Source organism: Gymnodraco acuticeps, unplaced genomic scaffold (genome assembly GCF_902827175.1).
Source record: "Gymnodraco acuticeps unplaced genomic scaffold, fGymAcu1.1, whole genome shotgun sequence".
Taxonomy (NCBI): domain Eukaryota; kingdom Metazoa; phylum Chordata; class Actinopteri; order Perciformes; family Bathydraconidae; genus Gymnodraco; species Gymnodraco acuticeps.
In genome coordinates, this window is record NW_022990225.1 from 1,122,913 (window position 1) to 1,147,939 (window position 25,027).

Sequence of the window (25,027 nt, forward strand, 5' to 3'; positions counted from 1 at the left end):
TCCACTACCTATTTTTCTAATTACTTTTACTTCTTACATTTTTAACGCAAATAGCTGTACTTTTACTTCTTACATTTTCAAAACAGGTTTGTTACTTTAGTTTGAATGTGTGTCTGGTGGTGTGATCATTATTATTTACAGTCATTGCGTGCCTATTGATTTGAACACGATCCGTGTATCCATCATTTCCTGGTCTTCTCTAAAGAAGAGGGACCAATGAGAACTATAAAGAAATACCCAAACCACTTTTAAATAATTTGATCTAATAGGTCCCTTAAATACTCAATTTCCCTCCTTCAGTGCAAACCTAACTACCATAGTTCATGTGTGTACTCAAGCCTGTAACATTTGTTATCAACGTGTAAGCAGAGACTGATTTATTAAATGAGCCAGCACAAAGAAAAACAGAAGTAAAACGGGGTCAAGGGCGCCTCTTGCCTTGTCTATCTTCCCCTGCTTCCTCTCATTCGGAAGCCTAGAAATGGCGTTTCCAGACCTGTCAACAAAGCTTTCCTAAATCCCACAATGCCCCTGGCTCCCTGAACGGTCCTAAAAAACAAGCGTTTTCTTAAGAGTCCCGAAACATAAAAACAAAAGGCTGAGATGGATACAATCAAATGCGACTGGACTGACAGTTTTTCCAGGTGTTGTGAGCATGTGTTTTCATGAGGAAGCACACAGTCAAGGACTAAACGTTAAAAGTACTGAAGATTTATTTTTCATCGAAAACAGTAAAAGAATATAAAACAAAACAAGATGTTGCTGTAAGAAAAACAGAGGCTGCATGAACACGAAAAGAACACATACATAACACAGCCACTCAAGTGTGATTGCTGATATAATCACGTGTAATCATGACCTCGCCAGCAGCGATTTATAATCATCATCAAGAGGAAATTGTGTCTTTCTAATTCTTCAGCCCAACGACAGCATAGCATCTCGGTGACAGGAGGGGATCAAAGAGTTGCACCAGAGCAGAGAATGATAAATCCTCCTGCAGGACACAAAGAACAAAACAATAAGAAACAAAAGAAGATGATAAAAAACACATGGACATCACAACCTTGACTCTCCTCCCAGTTTGCCTCTCTATGATGTTCTCCCAATAAAAGATGTCTCTATTGAATCCCCAGAGAAGAAACATCTGTGCAAATATTGTGTCAGGTGGACTCCTGTTCATGTGCACAACAAGTGTGTCTTTCTTGATGGCTAGCTCCTAAATTGTAGGTCATTTTGGAATAGTAACAAGCAGGGGCGGACTGGCCATTGGGAATACCGGGAGTTTCCCCGGTGGGCCGGTGCTGTGTGTGGGCCGGAGGGCCAAATAATTTTTTTAAAAGTTTATAAAAAAATCCTACCGGCCCACATTTGTAAGTGTTCCGGCCCAGCCCAGCCCAGTGGGGTGTGGCCAGGGTTGAGTTGTAACGGAATACAAGCAGAATACAAAAATCAAGTAACTGTATTCAGCTCGCGGTAATCTGGTACAGTTACTTTCGTAAACCTGAAGTGAATACATTTTGGATTACTTATTGGAATTATTGGTGGAAAGATTTCCTCACAACATTTAATATTCATAACTAAAGGTACAGCCGAATCATCACAGCGCACAAAACCGAGCAGATGGACCAAAAAGGGGAGCGTTTGAAAAAAATGTGCGGGTCCGCTCAGTGAAACAATAACAACGTAACATGGAGGAACAAAAGTCTGCGTTTAAATTGTGTGTGTGGTTAAAACACATCAGCCACACCGCTCTTTAGCCTTTCTAATGATTCTGAAGGTAAACACAGTGAAGGCGGTGTGTGAAAGGCGGTGTGTGAAAGGCACTGCGCGCTCCTCTTCTCAGAGGCTGAGTTAACCCTCCCGCTGCCTCCTGGTGCTGCAGAGATTTCATGAAGTGAAGGAGGTTTTCCTTCTATAAAACAGCTGTGGGCAGCAGATACTGTGAGAGTCACAGACATGAATTCATAGATCAAGGCAGACTGGTGCACACACTCTCCTGTTTTGCCAATCCGGTGCTTAAACAAATATAGCTCTACACCCCTGGCCGAAATGTTCTTAAAATTAAGTCCGAGTTCGACATTTTAATTAATGTCCTGCCAACACTGGCAGGACAGAAGGCGACACGCCCTTTCTAAGCCATGTCCTCACATCCCAAGCTGCATCCCCAAAAAGTGTATTATGTTGTTACAACAGGGTTCAGGGGGAGTGGCTGTACGGCTGTACCCGTAGGATAGAAAAGGGGGAAGTGATGTCTGACTCAGAGGTCGCGCGGCTGTGGAGAAGAACGTGTTGCCCACATTCTGTTACTGAGTTTAGGCTAGTTAGCTAGCAGGTTTATTGTTTTGGGTGCAGTCACTTTTGCCTCCACTTGCTGTTCAAATAAATGTTGAAAGAAAAAGTTAATCTGTTTACAGTTCTGTTTTATATGGGTGTAATAGGTCTGGTCGGGGACTTGAACCGGCGACCCTACGGCTCACAGTCCAAGCCCCTACTGACTGCCATAGAATTAGTCCCTAATGTTGCTCTCAAAATGGACCAGATTGATGCATTTAACTTCAACATTTAAAAAAAAAATCTTCCCGGGGGACCTTGCCCCCGGACCCCCCTAGAGGAGGTGAGGTCCACCACCTTCCCACACCCCCTGTTAAATTGTCTCACCCACATTGAGGATGCCCTCCTACGCCCATGTTTTATTCCATGTGTCAAGTCAGGCAAATTGGGTCAAAATGTTATTGCATCAATGATCTGTTAACATTAAAATCACTAAATATTATGCCGTAACTATTTTGCTCTAGGCAACTCAAGGGCTCAGGTAATGTGATTACTATATGAATAATTGTCCAAAATAACATAAAATGCATAGGGTTTGTTGTTAAGTAACATACTTTCGTCGCCGGCCGGCCGATACATGCCGCGCATTAAGTGGGCCTGTCTGTCAATTAATCCCCGGGCCACTTTTTCCCCCCAGTCCGCCCCTGGTAACAAGACCATATGCTACTTATGCAACTACATATTTGGCTGACTTCCGTAATAAGTGAAGCTGGACACAAACAGTGTTTTGCTTGGTGATGAGCTGATTCTAATTGAATTAGTATTGATTTTGAATTGTATTTAGATCTAGCTAGCAGGGGTGATCTTTAGGGTAACTATAGCTATTGGTCCCAGTTTGTTGAAACTTTGGTAGTTTACCAAGTGGGACATTTGGAACATTTTCTTTTGGGCATGCCAACATCAGTATACTAAAATGCTTAACAAGATAATACTAACTTTTTGATGTTTAGCATGATTAAAATCTTAGTTATCCTAGCGTGTTAGCATGCTAACATCAGCATACTATAATGCTAAAAAAGGCAATGATTCAAGATTTTTCAAGATTCAAAGCATTATATTATATGTTAAACTTATTATCTTAACATACATGTATGCTAACATTGTTCAGGCTTATCAGATATAATGTTAACTATGTTCACATCTCGGTTGTCCTAGCTTGTTAGCATGCTAACTGCAGGTATATTGACCACATAATTGTTGTATTGTAAAAGGCAAACTAGTGCTTTTTGGACCTCTGTGATTACGGTCCATGTTGTAACACGCATTGTTCTGTCCCGAGTTCACTGAAAAAATGTAACAATGACTTTGCTTAAATGTATTATGTCAACAGATAATTGTATCAGGTTAGTTGAAAGCATTAGTATTACGTTGAACCCTATTATTTTGTATTCAAATGTAATATTATTGCTTTCAAATAATACAATTATGATTAATGTGTTGCCATAATACATTTTTTAAGTCAAGGTTTCAATTTATTTTCAGTGTTGCAATGGCAGGGTAAAGCAAATAAACAACACAGTGGTGTCATACCCTTGCAAGATATTCCCTATTTTAATATATACTGTTTGGTGCTTTTACTTTTCAGCAGACATCCCGTCACAGTGAAGACTTGCTTAATAAGTGCATCAGTGTTTGACTTTCAACACTTCACCTAGGGCCTGAAGACTTTATGAAAACATACAGAAATATACAGTATGTTTCTGGATAATAATCACGGCTCAGAACTTAACCAGTGTGTGTTTATATCCTTTAAGGCTGAACATGCTTCAGCACACTTATCATCACATGGATCATATTCACATACATCTATCACCTCCTTTTCCCCCTCTGCTCCTCCTTGAGGGAGATCCCTCAAGGCTGACCAGCACTTTGTACGTTATATCATTTGATTACATGACCCTAGTAAGGAAGTCCATCTGACACACAGCCATGCATGTAATCACAGGTTCAAAGCTTGTACATATCTCATCACAGTGACTCAGGCAACAGATTAGGATGTTGAGTTTGGCTGCAGATGCACAAGACGTTACATTTCAAGCTGGCTTTAATTTAGCCGACACCTATATTATTGTTGGTGGAGTTTAATTTTTAAAAAAGTTGGGAGATCTCAGCTGAGATTTCTGCGTCTTCGCTTTCATCATCTGAAGAAGTTTTTAATCCTAATCAAAGAACTGTACGAGCACATTTTAAAGATGATTCCAGATGAACAAAGAGAGTGAGTGAGGAATGCGTGTCCCTAGGGTGCTTGTGAAAATCACTGTTAGTTCAATTATGACTCAATGTTACTTGTTTTTTTCTAGTTTGTTCAATTTTAATTTGTTTTCTCAGAGTCAGTTTAAAGGTCCCATGACATGGCCATTTCTACTGATCATAATTCCATTGTTGAGGTCTACTAGAATAGATTTACATTGTTCAATGTTCCAAACTCACATTGGTTTCTCATACAGCATCTCTGTAAAGTATATGTGTATTCACTCTCTGTCCTACACGGCTTGTTGGAGCTCCTACCCCCCCCTCCCCTCCCTATGAGCCCACTGTGCTCTGATTGGTCAGCTCGCCCACTCTGTTCTGATGAGTCAACCACCGTTACAGTGGAACATCAGTGATTATGTTTTACAATGGCGTTTGTTAGCAACCAGAAAATGACACCAGTAATGACAAACAGATGAGAATGCTGCGTGGGGTCTGGGTGCCGTGTTGGCGGGACGTTGCGAGGCTCGCTGCTGCGAGGAACGGACAGTGTGAGCTGGCTTACTAGATGTGGTTTCCTGGTTGCTGCGTGGGGTCGGCGAGACAGCGAGACACAGCGAAACCCATCCCGAAACCAGCCCGAGCACACACACACACCCGCAGCCATGGCTGTGAGTCTGTGTGTGTGCTCACAGACTCACTCGCCGCGTCCCGCCGTCTCAGGCTGAGAAATCCGCGGAGCTGCAGCTAAGAAAAGATTGAGTGTGTGTGTGTGTGTGTGTGTGTGTGTGTGTGTGTGTGTGTGTGTGTGTGTGTGTGTGTGTGTGTGTGTGTGTGTGTGTGTGTGTGTGTGTGTGTGTGTGTGTGTGTGTGTGTGTGTGTGTGTGAGGAAGTCCATTTGGACCAATCCGCGGACTTAATGTAACGGCTCCGCGGACGTAATGTAACGGCTCCGCGGATTGGTCATTTTGGGTATGGTTACGTCACTGTACCCAGGAAGAAAAAAATGGAAAAAGAAAAATGTCCAACGAGGCGTTCTGGGGCAGCACAGAGAGGTATTTTCTGTGTTAGAGTTGTACTCGCTACAGGGTGTACTTTGAGGGTTTGTGACTCTGCAGACAGTTTACATGCATAAAAAGCTACATAACACACAAGGGGACGGGTAATAACCAAAAAAGCATGACATGGGACCTTTAAGATTTGAAGTGATAAAACGTATACAAAATAAAAGATTTCCACTTATGGCTTGGCTATTTCCACTAAATAAAAGCAATTTTGAGATCAAAATAATTGTTATTTTAAACCAGATTTGTTTGGATTTGCTGGAAAGAGTTCCTTTTTTTAAACAAGCATTTTGAAGACACACCTTTATTTTTTTATTTCTAACCTCCCCTGCCTCTTCTTGGCTTTGTGTTTATTCAGTATGACTTCCTTTTAGAGTCTTACTCTAGAATTCCAGGTTGTGCTTAAGGAGAGTCAAACATGGGAGCACCTTTAAAATGAATTCCTATTATTTTTGAATGATTTATGAGAGTGTCCCGATTGAGTTTACCTGTTCTTTCAGGTAGCAGAGGCGGTCAAGGAGAATCAGACCTTCAATACATGGAGCCAGGGTCACCTTCAACTGCACAGAAACAATGACATGAGATGACTTTGAATATAAATTGGTTGATTTCATTTCACATCAGTGCTTTTGACAAGGTTATAAGTCTGTCTGTTACAAAACTGCTTATTTTTATACTCCCAAATTTGAGACTACAAACCCACCATGACGAGTGTCTTGCCAGTAGCTGGTGGGCAATCCCCAAAAAACATGTTTTACTGCTTTATTTCATGAAAGAAAATTGGTATGTTGGGTGACACCACCATTAGTGGCCTCATCTCATCTGAAACCACAGGCTGGTCCCATTCTGTACAATCATCCTCGCAGACTACAATGATCTCACTTAATGCTTCTTGGCATTATTCATCCTATTTCACAAGACTAACTGATTTCCGTGCCTACCAGTCCAGTTAAAATGTTATCGATGACTTACCAAATTAAAAGCATGCATTTCGCCCATTCGCGGTTTGTATGTGTCGTGGTAATCCTGGATGTCCCTGTCTGAGAGCTGTGAGAAAGAGAGTATTGTGCAAGTGAGTCAGAATATAAGGGCATATAAAAAGGGGAATAAAAGTGAGACATGTAGGGAACATTTGAAAAAGGAGTTCAAGTAGGAGAGAAAGAGGTTTATGACTTTTGGAGTTGTATGTGACGGCGCACAGACAGAAATACATCATCCTTATTCCCATGGATACGCAGCTCTGCCAGATGAGCTCAACATCCTGGTTTCTGGCAACATCTTAATCCCACCACCTGTGGAGTTCCTTAAGTTTACACAATTTATATGAATATATATGAATTGATGGGTAAACACCAATGAGGAAATATATTCTCTCTATCCAGCCAAAATATGGAACATTTCTCCCGGAGTGCAGTGTTTTTCTACAATTTGTTTCTAGAAGGTGTTGTAAGACAAAAATACTTTTGTCCTGACCTTTGATTCATCCAATTCCAGTCTGAGTAGAGCTCGGTGAACATAGTCCACGAAGGACTTCGCCTTGGAGTAGACATTCCCAACTCGCTTTTCACTGCAGAGCAAACAAGTCGTACATTTACCATTTACCAGTCCCTGAACGTCTCAGTGAAGTAAACAACTTCCACTCCTTTACATGTCGTTTGCATTTTTTTTATCAGAATGTAACACTTCTAAAAGGAGTGAACAGTGATGAATAAGCACTATTAGAGAAAAGTAATGGATATTCCATCCTGATCTGATCTAGTCATTACACTGTGGTCACTGAGCACATTCGATAAAGGTTAAGTGGAATCTGAGATACTTCTTTAGTTCACTTCACTTAATAAGAGGACAGCATGATCATAATCCGTCAACAAATTCAACTAAAATGCCTGAAAATAAGGAATCAAAATAAAAGCTAACGACCCGACAACTAACGATGTTTGTGTGTTAACCACCAAGGAGCCTCATCTGCCATTTATTTCTTATTTTTAAAAAGGTACTATATTACCAGAAAAATATAGATTTTATAAATATAAAAGCCTTGAAAGGGTGCAATTAATGTTTTTTACATTATCGAATAATGTGCCCATTTTCCTTATTTGGTTTTCAGTCTATAAAATATAAAGAAGTGAGCCTTTATGGTTGGTTTATAACCTTAAAAACACCAAGAAGAAACATTCCCTTTCTGGTTCAGAGAAAATAAAAAATAAATCTGTGACGTACTTAATACATTTCCTTTGGTCTGTTACAATTTGAACAATATCATGTTTATTTTAGCTGTATAAGTTTAAAACAACCCTAATTAACTAAACTATGTGGACACTGTGAAATAATACCCATACAATGTTTAATAGCTTTACACTTGCTGTCATTTTTCACATGAAAGTGATGGCAGATGTAAACCGTTGTTACCTTTTGAAGGAGCTGTAGTGATCCCTCAGAATAACATGAAGGACGGCTCGGTAAAACAGAGACTCCATCTGAATCTGCACACAAGATCAAAGATAACTTGATTCAACATCATGCAGTTTACTTTAAATTCCCCTTGCGATTCACTCAGTGTGTGTATGAACAGTTGATAAATACTCCTGACACTTTCCAAGCCTGATGCAAGACTAGCAGGCAATCAAGCCAGATTCAGACCCCAGTTCCAACAAGAAATCAATCTAGTGATTGCATTAATATTTATAAACATTCCATATTAATGGGTGGTGGTATCATGTAGCAAGCGTTTTACCCTGAGCTCCATTTGAAATAAATAAACTGCAGTCAATCACAGACTTAAAATAACAGCAGAATCAATGTGCTGATTGTTTTAGATCATTATGAAGATAACACAGTCACAGAGTGATTGCGAACACCCATATTTGATATTTTAAATAATGTGATGGATTTGTTTTGATGGGTGGGGAGTGAGAATAGAAAGAGATTTGAGCCTCATTGTTGTGCGATGATGACTTTTATTTTATATATTTAATAAATACGGATGTCCTACTTACCCCTTGGCCGAGTGAAACTCTTTCGAGGGCCTGTTTTCGGAGACAATTGTGAAGCGTTAAAACAAAAATATGTATAGGGAAAAACTGAGCTATAGCCACAGTAATAAAAAGAAAAAAACTCTAATCCACAAGCCTTACAGTGACTAAAAAGACTGTCTGGAGATCACATGTTTCTCTAGGAAAGCTGCTGTGGTGCACATTTTTTGTGCTGTCATCAAAACTCACCAAACACGCTGACATCCTGGCGTTTCTGCCGCAGAACCAGGAGCCTTGGCGGAGGTACTGACTCAGAGGGAAGCCACACACACCGTGCAAACACTCTGGGAGGGAACACAGAGATAATAGCACTGAAATGACAGATCAGCTTATCAAACAACAGCAATCAGTGGGTTTGCATTTTAAATATTTGCCTGGCTACTGAAAACGAGAGCAGGAGTAGGAAACACATTAATTCATAAAGACTTCTATCTATCCTTTTCTTTCACTGCGACTGTCTTAAAGGGCTCTAAACTGGAATCAAAACTATTGAGGTTTTTAACTTGTTTATGTGTCAAAAAGGCGCTTAAAAGGAAATGTTCTTGCGCAGAGGTAAATGAAAAAGGAGATTGATACCACTTTCATATTTGTCTGTGTAATCTGAAGCTGCTGTTAGCCAGGAAACAGTTACCCAGCGCCATATAGACTGAGAGTTATGTCATCTCCGTTCACTCCAATGGACCACTTTTTTACAGCAATGGCGGATCGTGGAGCCTCTCAATCGTTCCCTGGAAGTTAGCGCCAAGGCTAGCAGAGCTATAGAGTTGCAGCATAATAGACCGTTCGTGACGGACTTTTAAAGGTAAGAAGAAGTTTAAAGATGTATATTGCGGATATTATCAGTACATCTGATTCAAATTAACATGTGTATTAAAGGATGTCAGTGGATTATCCCTAAATTAGTAGATTTAGGCAGCCTAGCATAACATTTGGAACAACAGGGGAAACGGTTAGCTAAATCCACCAGTCTAGCCGTTTCCCCTTGTTTATATTATTCGTGCTAGGCTACGCTAACTGTCTCCTGGCTAACGTTTTTCCCAGAATCTCAAGTTTCTTCTTTAATATGCTTAAAGTGTACTATGGTTAGAACCTCTCTATAGGATAAAACTCATCTCTCCTTAAAAACACTTTAAAAGTTTGAATACCTAAATGCTGTTGTAAGGAGCAAATGTGAAGCACCTTTCTAACCATAGCAGAGCTGAAGGCAAAAAACACACACACACACACACACACACCAGGGTGTCCGCGGGGTCTTAAAAAGTATTACAAGTTGATAAATCAATTTAGCGAAAATTAAGGCTATTAAAAAGTATTAAACGGCATTTTCCAAGGTATTAAGAAGGTCCACAGCAACGACAACATGAAACACCCTTTAATTTACTGAAACAACATGTCGGGAAACCCCCTCAAAGTGGCCCCATGCATAGCGTGCCATAAAATGCTGCTTCTTATTTTAAGTTTCGTTGCCTTGCTCCGCTCTGTGGGGGGGGGGGGAGGGGGGTTATCTGCTGGTGGATTTAGGGTGGCCATTTCCATAACACCAAAAAGGAGGACACTTTGGGATTATCTTTTAGTTTTTATCCTGGCTTCACAGAATCCTTCACACTCAAAACACAATGAGACTAGTGTACTAACCACAAGTTGAATGTCTATGTTCGATACTTTTGCCCTTTCCTGGCTGCTTCCAAGAGTTTTTTGTTTGTAAGGAGTCTCTGGTACATGTCTGTGCACTCAAATGTGAAGTTGACACAAATTTGCAGCTCTGCCTTGACACTGTCCACACCCAGACGATTTCTCTCATTTCTCCATGCTGAGGTCATCATTGAGAACACACGTTCTGTATGGGCATTGCTACATGGGATGGAGAAGATATAGGCGCTGACCTTCCTCAGATTCACAAGTGGGACTTCTGCTTTGGAAAACAGTTTGAGATACCGCTCCTCACTGTGGCATCCTTCCATTGCTGAAGAGCTGAGAATAGCTTCCACCATGCCATATTCCTCAGAGTCCATCCATGTCAATGTTTTTCAGGCTGCAGGCTTGGACTGCATCACTGTATTCTCCATAGGACACAGCAGTTGTGAGGCCAAGCTTTGACACTTTACTATGAAAGCTGTTCTCAGAGAAGTCATACCTTTCACTCACGTATTTCTTGGCTCTTTCATAGAAAACAAGAAAATCAGCCTCACATTTCTTTGCGAGATCAGGGATTAGCTGCTTGAGTTTGTTGTTCACAGCAAAGCCAAAAAATGTGTCCTTTAACCTTCTCTCAAGTTTCCCTTTCAGTTCAGTCATTACCTTAAACACAGAGGTTATGCTGAATGATTTGGCCTCAAGTGCTTCAATGCAGTCTGAAAACACTTTCAGAATGTGACTGAGGAAGAGAAAATACATCTCAGATACTTCGTTACCATCCTCTCCAAAGCATTTCCACAACATCTTGGAGCATTCCTCCTCACCTAGACTCTGAAAGTAGCTGGTCAGGGGTCTCCAACACTTCAGAATTCTGTCAATAGATGGCAGCAGAGACAACCATCTCGTGACAACGTGCCGTAGCAGATTGCATTCCTCCACTTCCACAAACGCGCAGAATTCCTTCAACTGCGCCGTTCTGCTAGCTGAGATGCTAAAATGGCTATACACCTTAAGCACAACATTTTCAATGTCAATATCCAAGTTGCTTGCTGCATATGTTGTTGCATTGTGCAGAATATGGGCTAAACAGTTTGCAGCGAGCACGTCTTTTTGAGCCAGTTTCAGTTTCTGATAAACATTGTGTTTTCCATAGTTAACGCTGGCGTTGTCTGCTGCATATGCTGACATTTTTTTCACATCTAGTCCAGACATCTCCAGTTTAGATAGCAGCTGATTTGTTGTAGCTTCTGACTTTTCGTTGCTATCACTGTAAAAATCCAACAGTGCATGTTTCACGCCCTCCTCAAAGTGAAAATATCTCAGTACAATGGGGAAACACTTGATCGTACCTTTGTTTGATGCATCACTTGCCACTGAATAATGCAGTTCATTTTATTTTATATAATCCACATGCGTCTGGACAGAGTATAGGGTGCTAGGACATTTTCGCACAAAGCTTTGGCCTTTGTTTTTCCACAGGTCATCCCTTCTGCTATTGATGAGTCGTTGTAGATTGTGCGATCAACTTGTATTCCACAGTCTACACTCCTGTATGACTGGTGATGCTTGACGGCATGATAAACTTTACAAAGTTCTGCAGCAGAGATTTTGTCATCTTGAGGCGATGAAGCTTCACGGAAAAACGATAAAAGTGAAGAGGCACCTGCGCTTTGATCGTTGCTTTTGTGCTTATCTGTGTTAGCATGTCTGTCGACAGCACCTTTTCCTTTGCTGCTTACGTCCACATCGCAACGACACAACGTGCAAAAAGCATGGAAGTCGTCCTTTCGGCTTTTTGTGAGGAATCCATGCTCTTTCGACCATTCAGGATTAAATTAAGTCTTTCGTTTCGGCATTTCTGCGGTTTAACCCTACCGCTAACTAGGTGGAGTTGGCTCATGAGCTAGTCGGCTAGCGCTAACGTCACTCTCTGCCACAGTGCCCTGCCGTGAACGTGACGTCAAGAAGCACATGCTAATTGTTTACGTTTATGAACCAATGAAATACAAGATATTTATTTGACATCGCATTCAGCCAATAATTTGTAAGACCACAAGTCTTACGGGGGTATATACTTACACATAACTTATTATTTGTATTTCTTTGTATAATTGTCTATTTTTTTTAATACCCTAAAAGTATAAAATAGGGATGACCTCAAAAGGAGGACAAATGAGCGTCCGGCTCAAGGCTGCGCCGGCAGACGGACACAGACATTGAAAACCGGACTGTCCGACCTAAAACCGGACGTATGGCCACCCTAGGTGGACTACCTGAGAGATATACAGCAGGAGAACACGCCGTCCACCGCGGAGAATAAACAGAAGGGCAACCATGACAACCATGCTGCTTTTGGTGTATTTTGTGGCGGCAAAAGCGCCACTTACAGGCCTGGCATATGTACTACAGCGTTTCCAGCATTTCCAGCGGTCTAGTGTGAACGGACACGTTAATGAATCGAATGCGTGTGAACGGAAGACTTTTTTGCGTTTGCGTATGCGTTTTACTGTATGCGTCCTCGTGGGGCCGGGGTCTAAGGCAAACTATATCCGGTCACAGAGATCTGCTATTTTAAAGTAAGGTCAACACATATCGACCCTAAATATAGCAGTAGCGTGGCGTGGGGAGAAAATTAGGGGAAGCCAATAATACGTCCTTTCTTTTGGGTCGGGGTGTGGTGGTCAATGTAATAACGTAACCAGATGTGTGATTACAGCACCCAGTATCATTTTACACACATTTGTATCATACAGATGCAGAACTTACACACGCCTGTTATCTAACCGACAGGTCCGCACGCACTCTCCATCCCAAACTCTAATAAGCATTCATTCACAAACTAAATCAGGACACCTTTAACGTTTTACGTCCGATTCGCTCCTTTTTTCCTCGCTGTACACAGCTCCAGTTTGGGCATTGGCCTGTCATCAGATTGTATTTGTTGTTGCTGCTGTAACGGAAGTTTAGTACAATTATTTTTGAGTAAATACTCCAAATCTCCACCCTCCATAATTGCACTTGCTTCAGTTGCTTGCTACTTTCTAACGGCGGTGAGAGTGATGCAGTGACGCTATCTATCTTATATCGATTAGAGTTATGATTCGAAAATTATAAAAGTAGGGTAGACATGTGGATATTATCCGACTGAACACCACGTGCATTTATCTAACAGGTTCGTTTTCCACTGACCTTATTTCGAGCTATTTTCCAAAATCCTATGGAGAAATTCCATTGCTTTTTTGTCGAGGGAAACCAAGCGCAGCTTACTTCCGGGTTTTAGGACGCGTCACTGAAACACTAAGTTGATTTGATTGGATTGTGAGGCAAGGGAAGCCAGCCGCCTCTGGCTTCCCTTGCCATGGCCCTGACTAATCACAGGTTGGCAGGGGCATCACGTGAGCCTTGTCTGATTGGACAATCCCTCCATTTTTTTTCACCAAGGGAAGCCAATTTCGGCTGGCCTCCTCTCGCAACAGTGAGTGCAATCTACTGTTTCACCATAACATCTAGAGGGGCGCTGTTTCACTCTTTGTAAAATACTCAATGAGAATGGGGGAGAGACGGGCCGGCAGCAACAAACAACAAAGAATTTCTGAAACTAAACTAAGTGTTTTTATTTATTTATTAAAATTATAACTACAATTCGAAAAAACAGGGGAAGCCTGGCTTCCCTTGGCCTCCAGGAGAAAACGCCACTGAAATATAGTCTATATTAAGAACGAGAAAAGTCTTAACATATATATCGTTTTTTGTAAACATATGACAAATGTGTGAGGGTGATGACGTCAGAGCATCGTCCTATGTGCCGGGCTTAGCCCCGGACAGCCCCAGCCCAATTTAACCCCTGGGTATTTGTGAGGGAGCTCCTATATGGCATTACCCCGCTGAAGCTCACCAAAGTTTAATATATTTCATAGTTCAAAGTTTTGTCAATTGTTTTGTTTATTGGTCAAATACTGGTTTCTAATGGTTTCTGAGGAGTTCTACTGGAATGAAAGAGCACAGAGTACAGAAGCAACAAAGCAGCATACTGCATTAAACCTGACCTTCACAGAGAGGTTGAAGTTCATGTGGAGAGGAGGCGTCAGTAGTCTGTCTGCACTCTGTTTAGTTGTGCTATCTTACAATCAATATAGTAAATGTGAGGTAAAGTGTGTCGCCAATGTAACCGGTTAGAACTCGAAGTTGCGATGAGGTCTTAAAATGTATGGAAAGGGTCTTAAAAAAGGTCTTAAAAGGTATTACATTTGACTTCAGGATTCCTGCATATACCCTGCACACACACACACACACACACACACACACACACACACACACAAAATCCCTTTGGGAGGGTACTGAGTGTGACTTATTGACAGCCAGCCATCCTTTTCATGTCATTTCTAAAGGGGTCAGTGGCTGAGGCCAAGGCGCAGTGAATCCAGAGGGACACGGTCAAAGGAAGCAGTAATAACATGTGCAGCTGCTAGCAAACAGCCTGGGACACGCTAACATGTTAGCAATCATGTTAGCTTCCCTTCTGCAGCGGCACATGGCCTGCTGACACAGAGTTTACCCTCGGAGGCAATTAAAGTGGACAGGCCTTTCCTCCTGCTGATTACAGAACGTACACAGAGATGTTTATAGAAGCTGGTCTCGTGTTCACATCTGAAGTGGCCACATACATGCACCCCCATTCAAAAAGGCAAATATTTCTAAAGTCCTTGTGTTCGATTGTACACTTTGTGTAGAGACATTCTGGCTCCAGACCGTAGACGCCTGAATGTGCTTAAGATGTTGATGTCAACAGAATCATTTTTGGAGTCCTGATTCCACATAAGGTATTAAACAAGGATGCATTTAAGGATGATACCATGGGTAGGTTCTGGGGGGGGGAGGCAACAAGGGCCAGTGCCCCCTATAACACTGAGCTGGGACCCCCCTGTGGCTCCCCTCCAAAAGAAATAATTATGATAATGCAATTTTTGATAGTTATAATAAAATAAAATGTAACTTAGACATTGACTAAAGTTCTCTTACAAAAAACCCCACACATGATTGTATTTATTGTTTTTCTTTGGGCTCTGACTTTATACTTAATCACGATTCGAACGTTACATGGCAATTTTGTCTTTATAGCGCGTTAAATGTGCTCCTCTCATAAAATAACTGGCCCCAGCGCGCCCCCCCCAGTAAAATTGGTCTAGAATAGCGACTTGATGATACCGAAGTGAGTAGATCACATAATTGTAGCTTTCTATAATGAAGCTTTTCAGCTCTGCAGCTCTTTTTGAGAGTGAGGTAGCCACCACAGGAGCTGGCCAGCATCCCAGACTGCACTGTAAGGGGAGAGGAAGTGTGTGTCAGTGTGATTGCCATTTGTTCACTTCTTTAAAGCATAAAGCCGTAACTTGAGAAACGAGCATGGATGGGAGTGTTTTCAATCAGCTGTCGTGATATCATTTTCCGCTGGCTCTTGGCTGAAGCTGCGTCGGGCCGAGATGATGTGAGGATCGAAGGTCACGCCGTTAACAAGAGATGACGGGACACCGTATCCACTGTAGTGACGGCTCTCCCTAAGGATTTACAGAGGCTGCAGTCACAGCATGAGGACACATGTAGACAATTTCATACCCCGTTAAACTCAGCGGTGAAGAAGAGAGGATGACATCAATGTATGATCCTGTGTTTTGTCACCTGAATTAACCTCAGGTGTAGAGGATGACATACCATCTCCTCAGTTTGAAAGGAGTTAAATAACTAAGAGTATACAACATGCTGGTTTCAGAATAAATCAAAGTTTAAAAAAAAGCTAATTTTCAGCAGGCATAAACAGCCATCCTTATTACATAAATCCACACTAATGGCTTTAACAGAGCCCAACTCAATCTCCAGAAGTGTAACTTGGCTGAGTCTCCAGGCTCTCAGTGGAGTGGACTTGTTTACTATAAGATATGGCTATTAGTGTTTATGTGGGAAGCTAATATTTCATTTCAGATTGGATCAGAGATATAGAATGAGCTCTGCAGATGTCTGAGATGGGTTTATGGGACATGTGTGGGAGAAAGAGAGAAAAATAGAGAGAAAGGCTAAGATATACGTACAATGGAAACCAGATTTTTTAAACACTCCACCATCGTTCCTGTCCCCAAAAAGACAAAAATCACCAGCCCAGTAGCACTCACCTCCATCATAATGAAGTGCTTTGAGCGGTGAGTCAAAACATTCATCACCTCCTCTCTCCCTGACTCTCTGGACCCCCTGCAGTTTGCCTACAGAGCAAACAGGTCCACAGACGACGCCATAGCCCTCACCATCCACACTGCCCTCTCACACCTGGACCAGAGGAACACATATGGGAGAATGCTGTTCATTGACTACAGTTCAGCCTTCAACACCATTGTGCCCTCCAAGCTGGTCATCAAGCTCAGAGACCTCGGCTCAACAGCGCCCTCTGTGACTGGATCCTGAACTTCCTGACGGGCAGACCTCAGGCAGTGCGGGTGGGAAACATCACATCCTCCACCCTGATCCTCAACACCGGAGCCCCTCAAGGCTGCGTGCTCAGCCCTCTCCTCTATGTGTGTGTGTGTGTGTGTGTGTGTGTGTGTGTGTGTGTGTGTGTGTGTGTGTGTGTGTGTGTGTGTGTGTGTGTGTGTGTGTGTGTGTGTGTGTGTGGTTGTGTGTGTGTGTGTGTGTGTGTGTGTGTGTGTGGTGTGTGTGTGTGTGTGTGTGTGTGTGTGTGTGTGTGTGTGTGTGGTGTGTGTGTGTGTGTGTGGTGTGTGTGTGTGTTACCTTGTCCGGCAGGGTCAAACTCCTCAGACAGCAGGTGATAGCAGCAGCCCACGCTACAGACTGCGGACAGCTCCGGTTTAGCCACGAACATCCTCAGGGTGCTGGGAGCCAAGTCGCCACACGTGTGCAGGCCGACCATGACCGCATCCTGGAATTTGAAGAAAGCACGCAGGGAAAGGGGAGAACAGAAAAAGAGGGGAGGGGTGGTGATCGATGGTTAAGTTTATTGATGATGACGCGCTGCGGATTTGGCACCGAGATAACGCCCCACACTTGTTCCAGCAATGCAAATTCCAGCTGCTGTGGTAGACTCGTAATTTCATGAGCGCCAGTGGGAATCGTGCAGCTATATGCAACCACTAAATATTTTCGGATCTTTTTTTATACTTTGGATTTGCTCACCTCCAGCTCGTCGATTAGCTCTCGGAGCTCAGTTTCCGCAGTAACATAAGAAGTGAGAGGGGAAAACATCTCGTTGGCACTGGTTCTGTTCTGAGCTTTCCTCTCCAGGCTCTCCCTCTTCCTCCTCTCCCTCTCCTCATCAGTGAGCTGGCTGGAGGGAACTCTGGGGGATGAAGGCTGCATCACATCCACTGATGGGGCACTAAGGAAGAAGTCCTGTTCTGGGTTTGGCTCTGATTCCCTTTCTTTTTCCTCCTCTTGTGACAACCCTACCCCGTGTGAAAAATCATCGTCTCCCTCCACTCCAGGTTTTATTTCTTCTGACTCCTCCTGAGGTGAATGTGCAGCCTTTCCTTGTGCCCTCACTGCCTTGTTGTGTTTCTGGTACGCCCTGGAGAACTTCTTCAGCTTCCTGTTCCTCTCCTGGGCTCCGTGGGTGTTGGAGCTGGAGGAGTCGATGCCGTAGACGTGGAAGCCATACTGCAGGGAGAGGAAGGAGCTCAGGTAGCCTTTCCCTGAGCCTACATCTATCACCTGGGGGGAGAGGAACAATGGAAGAAGAAATATGAGCAAAGCTCAGGCTACTAAGATAAACTTCTTCCTGTTGAGGGTTCAAGTCTGTCCTTAAAGATCTCCTATCATGCTAATTTTAGGCACATATTATGGGTCTCAGATATATACAAATATATAAAAAACATATCTATGATGTGTTTTGCACAAAATACCAAACAGATCATGCGTTTTAGACATCCCTCAAATCCCTCTGTTTAAGCCCTGGCTGATTATCTGCTGGCCCCGCCCCGTTTTGAGCACGGCAAGGCACATTGTGAGTTTTGTGACGAGCTGTCTGCTCTGCTCAGATGCATCTAAACGCTGCCGTGATTAAACGCCATATCATGATCCAACACGTCAAGGATTATTTCTGAAACAGTATGGAGCTCAAATGCTTTTTCTCTTGCGGGTTTACCACAAGGTGAGTTCCTTTTTTTAAATGTATGGCTTTTTTACACATACTCTCTCCAGTACAGGTTGGCTCTGAGTGTTAGCGATGCTTGCTAACCTAAACACAGACCATATTATGTCCAAAACATGTTGCGCATTGTTTCTGATAGCAACGTTTCTGATAGGGCCGTGGGCGTAAAGCCAGCCCATATTTCAGATATTACGTCATATCTGCAGCAAATCTGGATCAGCTCCGTTGTACCCCCGTTTTTAGAGATTTGGGTATGGAGGAAAAGAGAGAAGGTTTTATTTTCACTTTGTGAGTTCCCTTACACACTGGGGACACATATTTATGTATAAAAGACATTAAAAAGTTTTTTTATTCATTCATTTAAACGTTTAAAATGTAACTTCACCTGTTTCACTCCACAGTGCTGGGCCAGACAGGCCACCACCTCAGACATGGATTGGACTTCATGAGATTTCTTGGAATTCATAAACTCATCTGTCTCCATCTCAGCACCTAGGTTAGGAAGAACAAATGTTTTTTAGCCATACATACCCAAAATGTTTCCTAAATAATTGTCATGACATGAAACAATGTGTTCAGACATACCCATGGCTGCTGCTGGAGCTCTGGACTCAGCCCTGCTCTCTCTGAGGGCCTGCAGCAGCTCGTCCCTGCTCATACACACTCCAAGGCCAGGGAGGGAGTGAGCTCTGGCGGCCCGCAACAGTTCACAAGCATCCACCAGCCGGTCTGTTTCATTGCAGAACCCGAATGTGGTCTTGGAGTGATCTATCAAGGAAGACAGACACAGAAATAAATGTAATATTATAGGATAGTTAGGGTTTTAAGAAACACCCCTAATGCAATTCATCATTTGAGAAATTATACAGTAGGATAGGATGAATAACCTGGCAACCCAAAACTTAAGTTAAATCAGTAGTAAATCATTTATCAACCACTATTAGTGATTTAATTTGTTACAACTTTCAAAACCTGTATACATGATGACTTATGAGATATTGGCCTCCATAATGATTCTCTACAAGCTTAATATGAAGAAGTGTATTTGTTTACCCTTTGCTCTGTGTTGTGGCTCCCTCTGCTGGTCACTGCCGTCATTACAGGAGCTAAATGTTGACAGGACCTCCTGAGGTGGCACGGCCGTGAATCGGTTCCACGCGTCCTGAGTGTAAAACTCCACAGTGTGAGCATTAGCGATGTTCAGAGTTATAGATAGAAACTGCTTAACTTCATCTATACGACGTTGTATTTCCGTGAGGCAGTATGAGGAGGATGACATGTTAAAAAGCTCTCTAAAGATAGCCCGAGTGAAGCATGAAGTGTTCCTGCATGTACCTCACAGGCAAAAGTAGTAGAAAATACTCTTCGATGGTTTTATAATAAAATGTGAACTATAACCCTTTTTAAAATATGACGAGCAAACATAAAAGGGAATACATTTAACGTTTGCACAATATGTTGCAATTTTAGTCAAGCCAAGCGGCACGTTATACAAATTAAAATAACGAATACCCTCAATTGGCATGTTATTAACACAATGTTATTGATTTAACTTTAAAACTAATTATATTCAAGCATGTCAGCCCGTTCGGTAAAAACATGTTGAGTACATTTTCCCATCATGTAACAAACATAGAAATGTCCTAATATTAAATGAATCACCTCAAGAATCAAGATATTTTGGATCGAAATCGAATTCTCCGAGATTGATTGTTCATGACTGGCACGGGTACGTCATCACATCGCGTCTTTAACACAAATCGCATGCAGCCTAATCTTAACCCGCATGAGTTTTGTAAACATTTTACTTTTCCTGGCAAGTTCTAACTGAAATGGCACCGACTGATAACAAAAAAAAGGATCATAAGTTTGTGGCGAAAGCTGGTAACTGGAAGAAACCACAAAATACCCTACATGGTGTCAACAAGAGGAAATGGGTCCCCGACAACAAAGTATTTGAAGGCAGTGTTAAAGAAGGTACGCTTTTAGCTAGTACACTTACAGGTAGAAAGAGACAGTAATGAGATCATTATTGGGGGTTTAGTTAATTCACCCAAATGCAAACACTACACATGGATATGTTTTTAGAGAAACATAGTCTTTCATATTCTTAAAATGTTTGGATATTATGTCCAATATATTCATTATAAATTCAATTGTTTAATTTGAATTAAAATAAATCTCACCACTCCCCATTTAAATAAATTGTCATCTTAATAATTCTTGCTATGCCTTTTGTCTCCAGGACAAGGGTTTGCTTTAAAAAGAAAGGAAAAAGTCAGACATGAGTACAACAAACTGCTGCGTAAGGAGAAAAGGAGGACCCCTGCGTCCAAAGCTCTCTACAAGGAGGAGTACCCCGAACACCTCCGGCATCTATACGTGGCCGAGGCAGAGAAACTGAGGAACGAGGCCTGGACCCATCGCCTTAACAGGACCAAGCAGAGACTGTTAGGGCAGGAGAAAAGAGAAGAGACAGCTGAAGATGATGCTCCTGCTGAAGCTGCTGAACCAGTTCCAGAAGATGCTGGTGGATCTGAGCAGACAGATGCTGGTGGATCTGAGCAGACAGATGCTGGTGGATCTGAGCAGACAGATGCTGGTGGATCTGAGCAGACAGATGCTGGTGGATCTGAGCAGACAGATGCTGGACCTGTGAACTCTGAACCAGCAGCATCCTCAGAGAAAGACTGGTAAGAAAACATCTGACCACTCAGCTCTACAACACATCACCTCTGACTGGCAGAGAACTCTCTGCTCCATAGTTTCTCTTGGAATAAAATCACACTGTACATTTTAGATTTATATTTTCAGTTTAATATTTAATATTCCATCTGTCACATACTTATGTATATAAAATACCTTGCTTTATATCTTGTTATTGCTCATTTGTTAATTCAACATGTGTATTTTCTACTTTCTTGTTTATTTCTTGTCTTTTCATTTGTATTGTACAATGCCATGTCTTGTTATGCTGCTGCAACACAAACATTTCCCAAATTGGGATCAATAAAGTACTATCTTTTCTTAATGCATAGTGCTGACATGAAGTGAGCAGTAATAAGTAGTTAAAGGTCCCATGTCCCGGTTATTACCCGTCCCCTTGTGTTATGTAGCTTTTTCTGCATGTAAACGGTCTGCAGAGTCACAGACCCTCAAAGTACACCCTGTAGCGAGTACAACTCTAACGGAGCGTCCACAATACAGCTTCAAAAAAATCTTGGAGCTGGGCGTGTCTGAAGCTTGGGGATTTTATTCGAGCAACGCGACCAACAACCAATCACATGAATCTCCCGCCCCCGACATACAAAGCAAAAACCCCCGGGGATTTTATGGGAGCAATATATATATAAACTCCCCAAACAGGCGAAAACCTACCAGTTTCACCCACTGTCTCTGCCACCTCCCTCCATGTCTGGTTCCTCCGGTTTGTATCCCGGGTAGGTGAAGAGGGTCTGGTCATACAAAACCGGGTGATTTGCTACGGCGATAATTAGTTTCTCCTCCATCTTTTTTTGAAATGTAGAAATGAACGTCGGGATATCTCTCCCAGCTTAGACACGGTTTGATTGGCTACGGCTTGATCTGTCAGATTTTCAGAAACGGGATTTGATTGGCTGGCGCTGGCTACGGCGGAGACGGACCGCTATGCTACCCACAATTCAGTTCGGCAAAAAGCGAGGCAACGTGACGTCACCCCATTCAAAGTGAATGGGCAGACGCGTTGGAAACTGTTTTTGAAGCTGTCGACGCTGTAGTGTGGACGCAGCGTAACACAGAAAAGACCTGTCTATGCTGCCCCAGAACGCCTCGTTGGAGATTTCTCTTTTTCCATTTGTTTCTTCCGGGAACCAATTTGGACCAATCCGCGGACTTCCTCACACTCCGCGGATTTTTCAGCCCGAGACGGCGGGACGCGGCGAGGCTTTGAGTCTGTGCTGTCTCGCCGACCCCACGCAGCAACCAGGAAACCACTCCAGTCATCTTCCGTTCCTCGCAGCAGCGAGCCTCGCAACGTCCCGCCAACACGGCACCCAGACCCCACGCAGCATTCTCATCCGTTTGTCATTACTGGAGTCATTTCCTGGTTGCTAACAAACTCCATTGTAAAACATAATCACTGATGTTCCACTGTAACGGTGGTGGATTCATCAGAACAGAGTGGGCGAGCTGACCAATCAGAGCACAGTGGGCTCACAGGAGCTCCAACAAGCTGTTTAGGAGAGAGAGGGGCCGTTTCTCAATCGTGAGGATGCTTGCTTGGTAGCACATGTCTTCCGAGTCACTTCCTTCAGAAGCTAGGCAAGAATCCTTCCTGGCATTCGGAAAACGAAGAGTGGAACAGGCGAGCAAGTGTGCGTCACAGCCTTACATTTGCCACCACAGATTTGGGGAAATTGGCCCGCGCGTAAAGCATTGTTGGGATTTGAAGGACGCAAAGTCTACCCATGTGCAGCCTAGAAATTACCCCCAAACCAAGGACGCGGCCTCGGTGCAATTCCAAGTATGCTGGAGATTGGAACAGTCCTTCGGCGGCACTCGATGACGTAGTATCCTTGAAATATTGGCTTGGAAGCCAGTATCCTCGCGATTGAGAAACGGCCAGTGAATATGGATGTGCATCTCCATCACTGAGGCTGATGCGATGCAATACAATACAATACATTAACGATACATTTGAAACACCAGGCGATGCATACGATTCACCCCTGTTGCGATACAGTTCGATACGATGCGGTTCAACACGATGCAAAATAATGATACTTCAATATGGTACGACAGAGGATTTTGTTTTATTCCTTATATGCAGCAAATCATAAATGAACAAGAAAGTGCTTTACATATTTGGTTCTCTCTACTAGTACTGCACATCCCATCATGCGGCTTCTTTTTTACCTTTAAAAGCTCTCCAGAGTACAATTGTATAACACCTCCCAGTTAAACAATGTAAGGATGCATTGCTCATGATTAACAATGTGCAAATAACAGCTACCATAGAGCAATGCCCATACAGCTGCCAGCCTGATGTGCTTAACACTCATTCATAGGCTAACTCACCAGTGAGCAGAAAGCAGTGGTTTCTATATGAACAATAAATAATACAAATAACCTTTCACAAACAGCTCTTTCATAACTGCTTACAGTGAGGAAGACATTTAAATTATTATTGGCCGTCACAGGCTGCTGTAAACTAAACACCACTCTCTCTGACAGAACACCTCACTGAGTGATTTCACTCATACGTCTAACTTTGAGGTTTCTCTTTTCAGCCGCAGACCCCATGTCGCCTCTTTATGTGCGTCGCTAAGTTCCTCGTACTACTTGTGTACTTTAAAGCCGCACGGCATCGTTAACAATTTGCGAGCGATTTTTCAAGTTATCCGTCTTTCTTGAAAAATCCGAAGTGTTGCCAAACGTTTGATTTGTAGGTATTTTTCGGTGCGCTGTGTTTCTCTTTCTCCTCGACTTCCATGTGGGTTGATAACTGAGACTCTCGGCCTCCGTAGTGCGAAGCAAAGATCAAAGATCGTCTCTGTGAGTGCTGACAGGATGAGGGGATATTATATGAATGAATCGTTTTTTTTACCGATGCAAAGACGCTACAATCGATGCATTCAACCCAAACTGTAGCCGATGTGCACTCTCTCAACCGGTGCACTCGCATCTTGAACGTTTATGCCGGTGCACCGATGCGAATCGGTGAATCTTAACATCCCTAGTGAATACACGTAGTTTACAGAGATGCCGTTTGAGAAAGCAATGAGAGTTTGGAACATTGAACAATGTAAATCTATTCTAGCCTCAACATCGGAGTTATGATCAGTAGAAATGGCCATGACATGGGACCTTTAACAGTATTTGACACTAAATGTGCCTTTATGATCTGTTTCAGTCTTCCAATGAGCAACCGCATGAGGAAGAAAATGCAGAAAAAGACGTCCTACGAGAAAACAAAAGAGGAATTTGAGTCAGTGGAAGAAAAACGTAAAAAGAAGAAAGAGGTGAAAGAAGTTTTATGTTAATAATGACTCAACATAGTTTAAGTATTTTAGTTTTTTATGACTTCAATTCAAAAGCAGTCTGACGTTCTACTGATGGGTTGTCTTCTTCTTCTTCTCATTTCTTCTTCTCATTTCTTCTTCTTTTCTATGTATTCCAGGAGTTCCTGACAGACAAGCAGCAGAGAGACGAAGCCATCAAGAAGTACAAACAGAAAAAGGAGGAGACTTTTCAGATACTTAACAAAAAGACCAAAAAAGGACAACCCAATCTGAACTTACAAATGGAGTATTTGCTTCAAAAGATCACTCAAGGAGCTGGGAAATGAGTCTCAACGAAGAATATATGGGACCCTGCCTCTATTCGATTGCGCGATTAAAAAAAACCCAGAGATTACCCGTGGACGACTTGGATTGAACTTTTCACACAAATATCTCTTTTCAATGCTGATTTATGTTTAGAGTGGTGTTCTGTTCTTTGTTCAGTATTTTGCCCCAGGAAAAACTGTTCATTTGTAATATCAGACCACAAGGTGGCATTGTGAAACCTGAGGAGAAGGGGAAATGTGCTTATGTAAGATATTATTACACAATAAATGTTTTATCTTTCTGTAACGTGTTGTTACT

The 25,027-nt window shown here is 42.5% G+C and overlaps 2 protein-coding genes across 5 annotated transcripts; one reads left to right on the plus strand and one right to left on the minus strand.

Moving 5' to 3' along the window:
* Positions 1 to 689: 689 nt before the first annotated feature.
* Positions 690 to 19,812, minus strand: mettl25 (methyltransferase like 25). Its single transcript, XM_034218852.1, has 12 exons — positions 19,455 to 19,812; positions 18,987 to 19,169; positions 18,787 to 18,893; positions 17,429 to 17,962; positions 17,027 to 17,174; positions 8,807 to 8,901; positions 8,582 to 8,611; positions 7,995 to 8,068; positions 7,059 to 7,152; positions 6,558 to 6,632; positions 6,074 to 6,145; positions 690 to 994 (listed from the first exon to the last, which is right to left on the minus strand). Exons 1-12 carry the CDS (start codon positions 19,678 to 19,680, stop codon positions 908 to 910), a joined length of 1,725 nt encoding a protein of 574 aa, XP_034074743.1. The 5' UTR covers positions 19,681 to 19,812; the 3' UTR covers positions 690 to 907.
* A 296-nt stretch (positions 19,813 to 20,108) lies between these two features.
* Positions 20,109 to 25,015, plus strand: ccdc59 (coiled-coil domain containing 59). Of its 4 annotated transcripts, none has more exons than XM_034218854.1 (5): positions 20,109 to 20,378; positions 20,647 to 20,931; positions 20,980 to 21,094; positions 24,295 to 24,403; positions 24,562 to 24,851. In XM_034218854.1, the coding sequence occupies exons 1-5, from the start codon at positions 20,234 to 20,236 to the stop codon at positions 24,727 to 24,729; spliced, it is 822 nt and encodes a 273-aa protein (XP_034074745.1). In that variant the 5' UTR covers positions 20,109 to 20,233; the 3' UTR covers positions 24,730 to 24,851. The 4 variants fall into 4 exon arrangements, with proteins under 4 accessions (XP_034074745.1, XP_034074746.1, XP_034074747.1 ...); XM_034218855.1 differs by having other exon boundaries at positions 21,004 to 21,094; XM_034218856.1 differs by having other exon boundaries at positions 21,028 to 21,094.
* Positions 25,016 to 25,027: the final 12 nt, after the last annotated feature.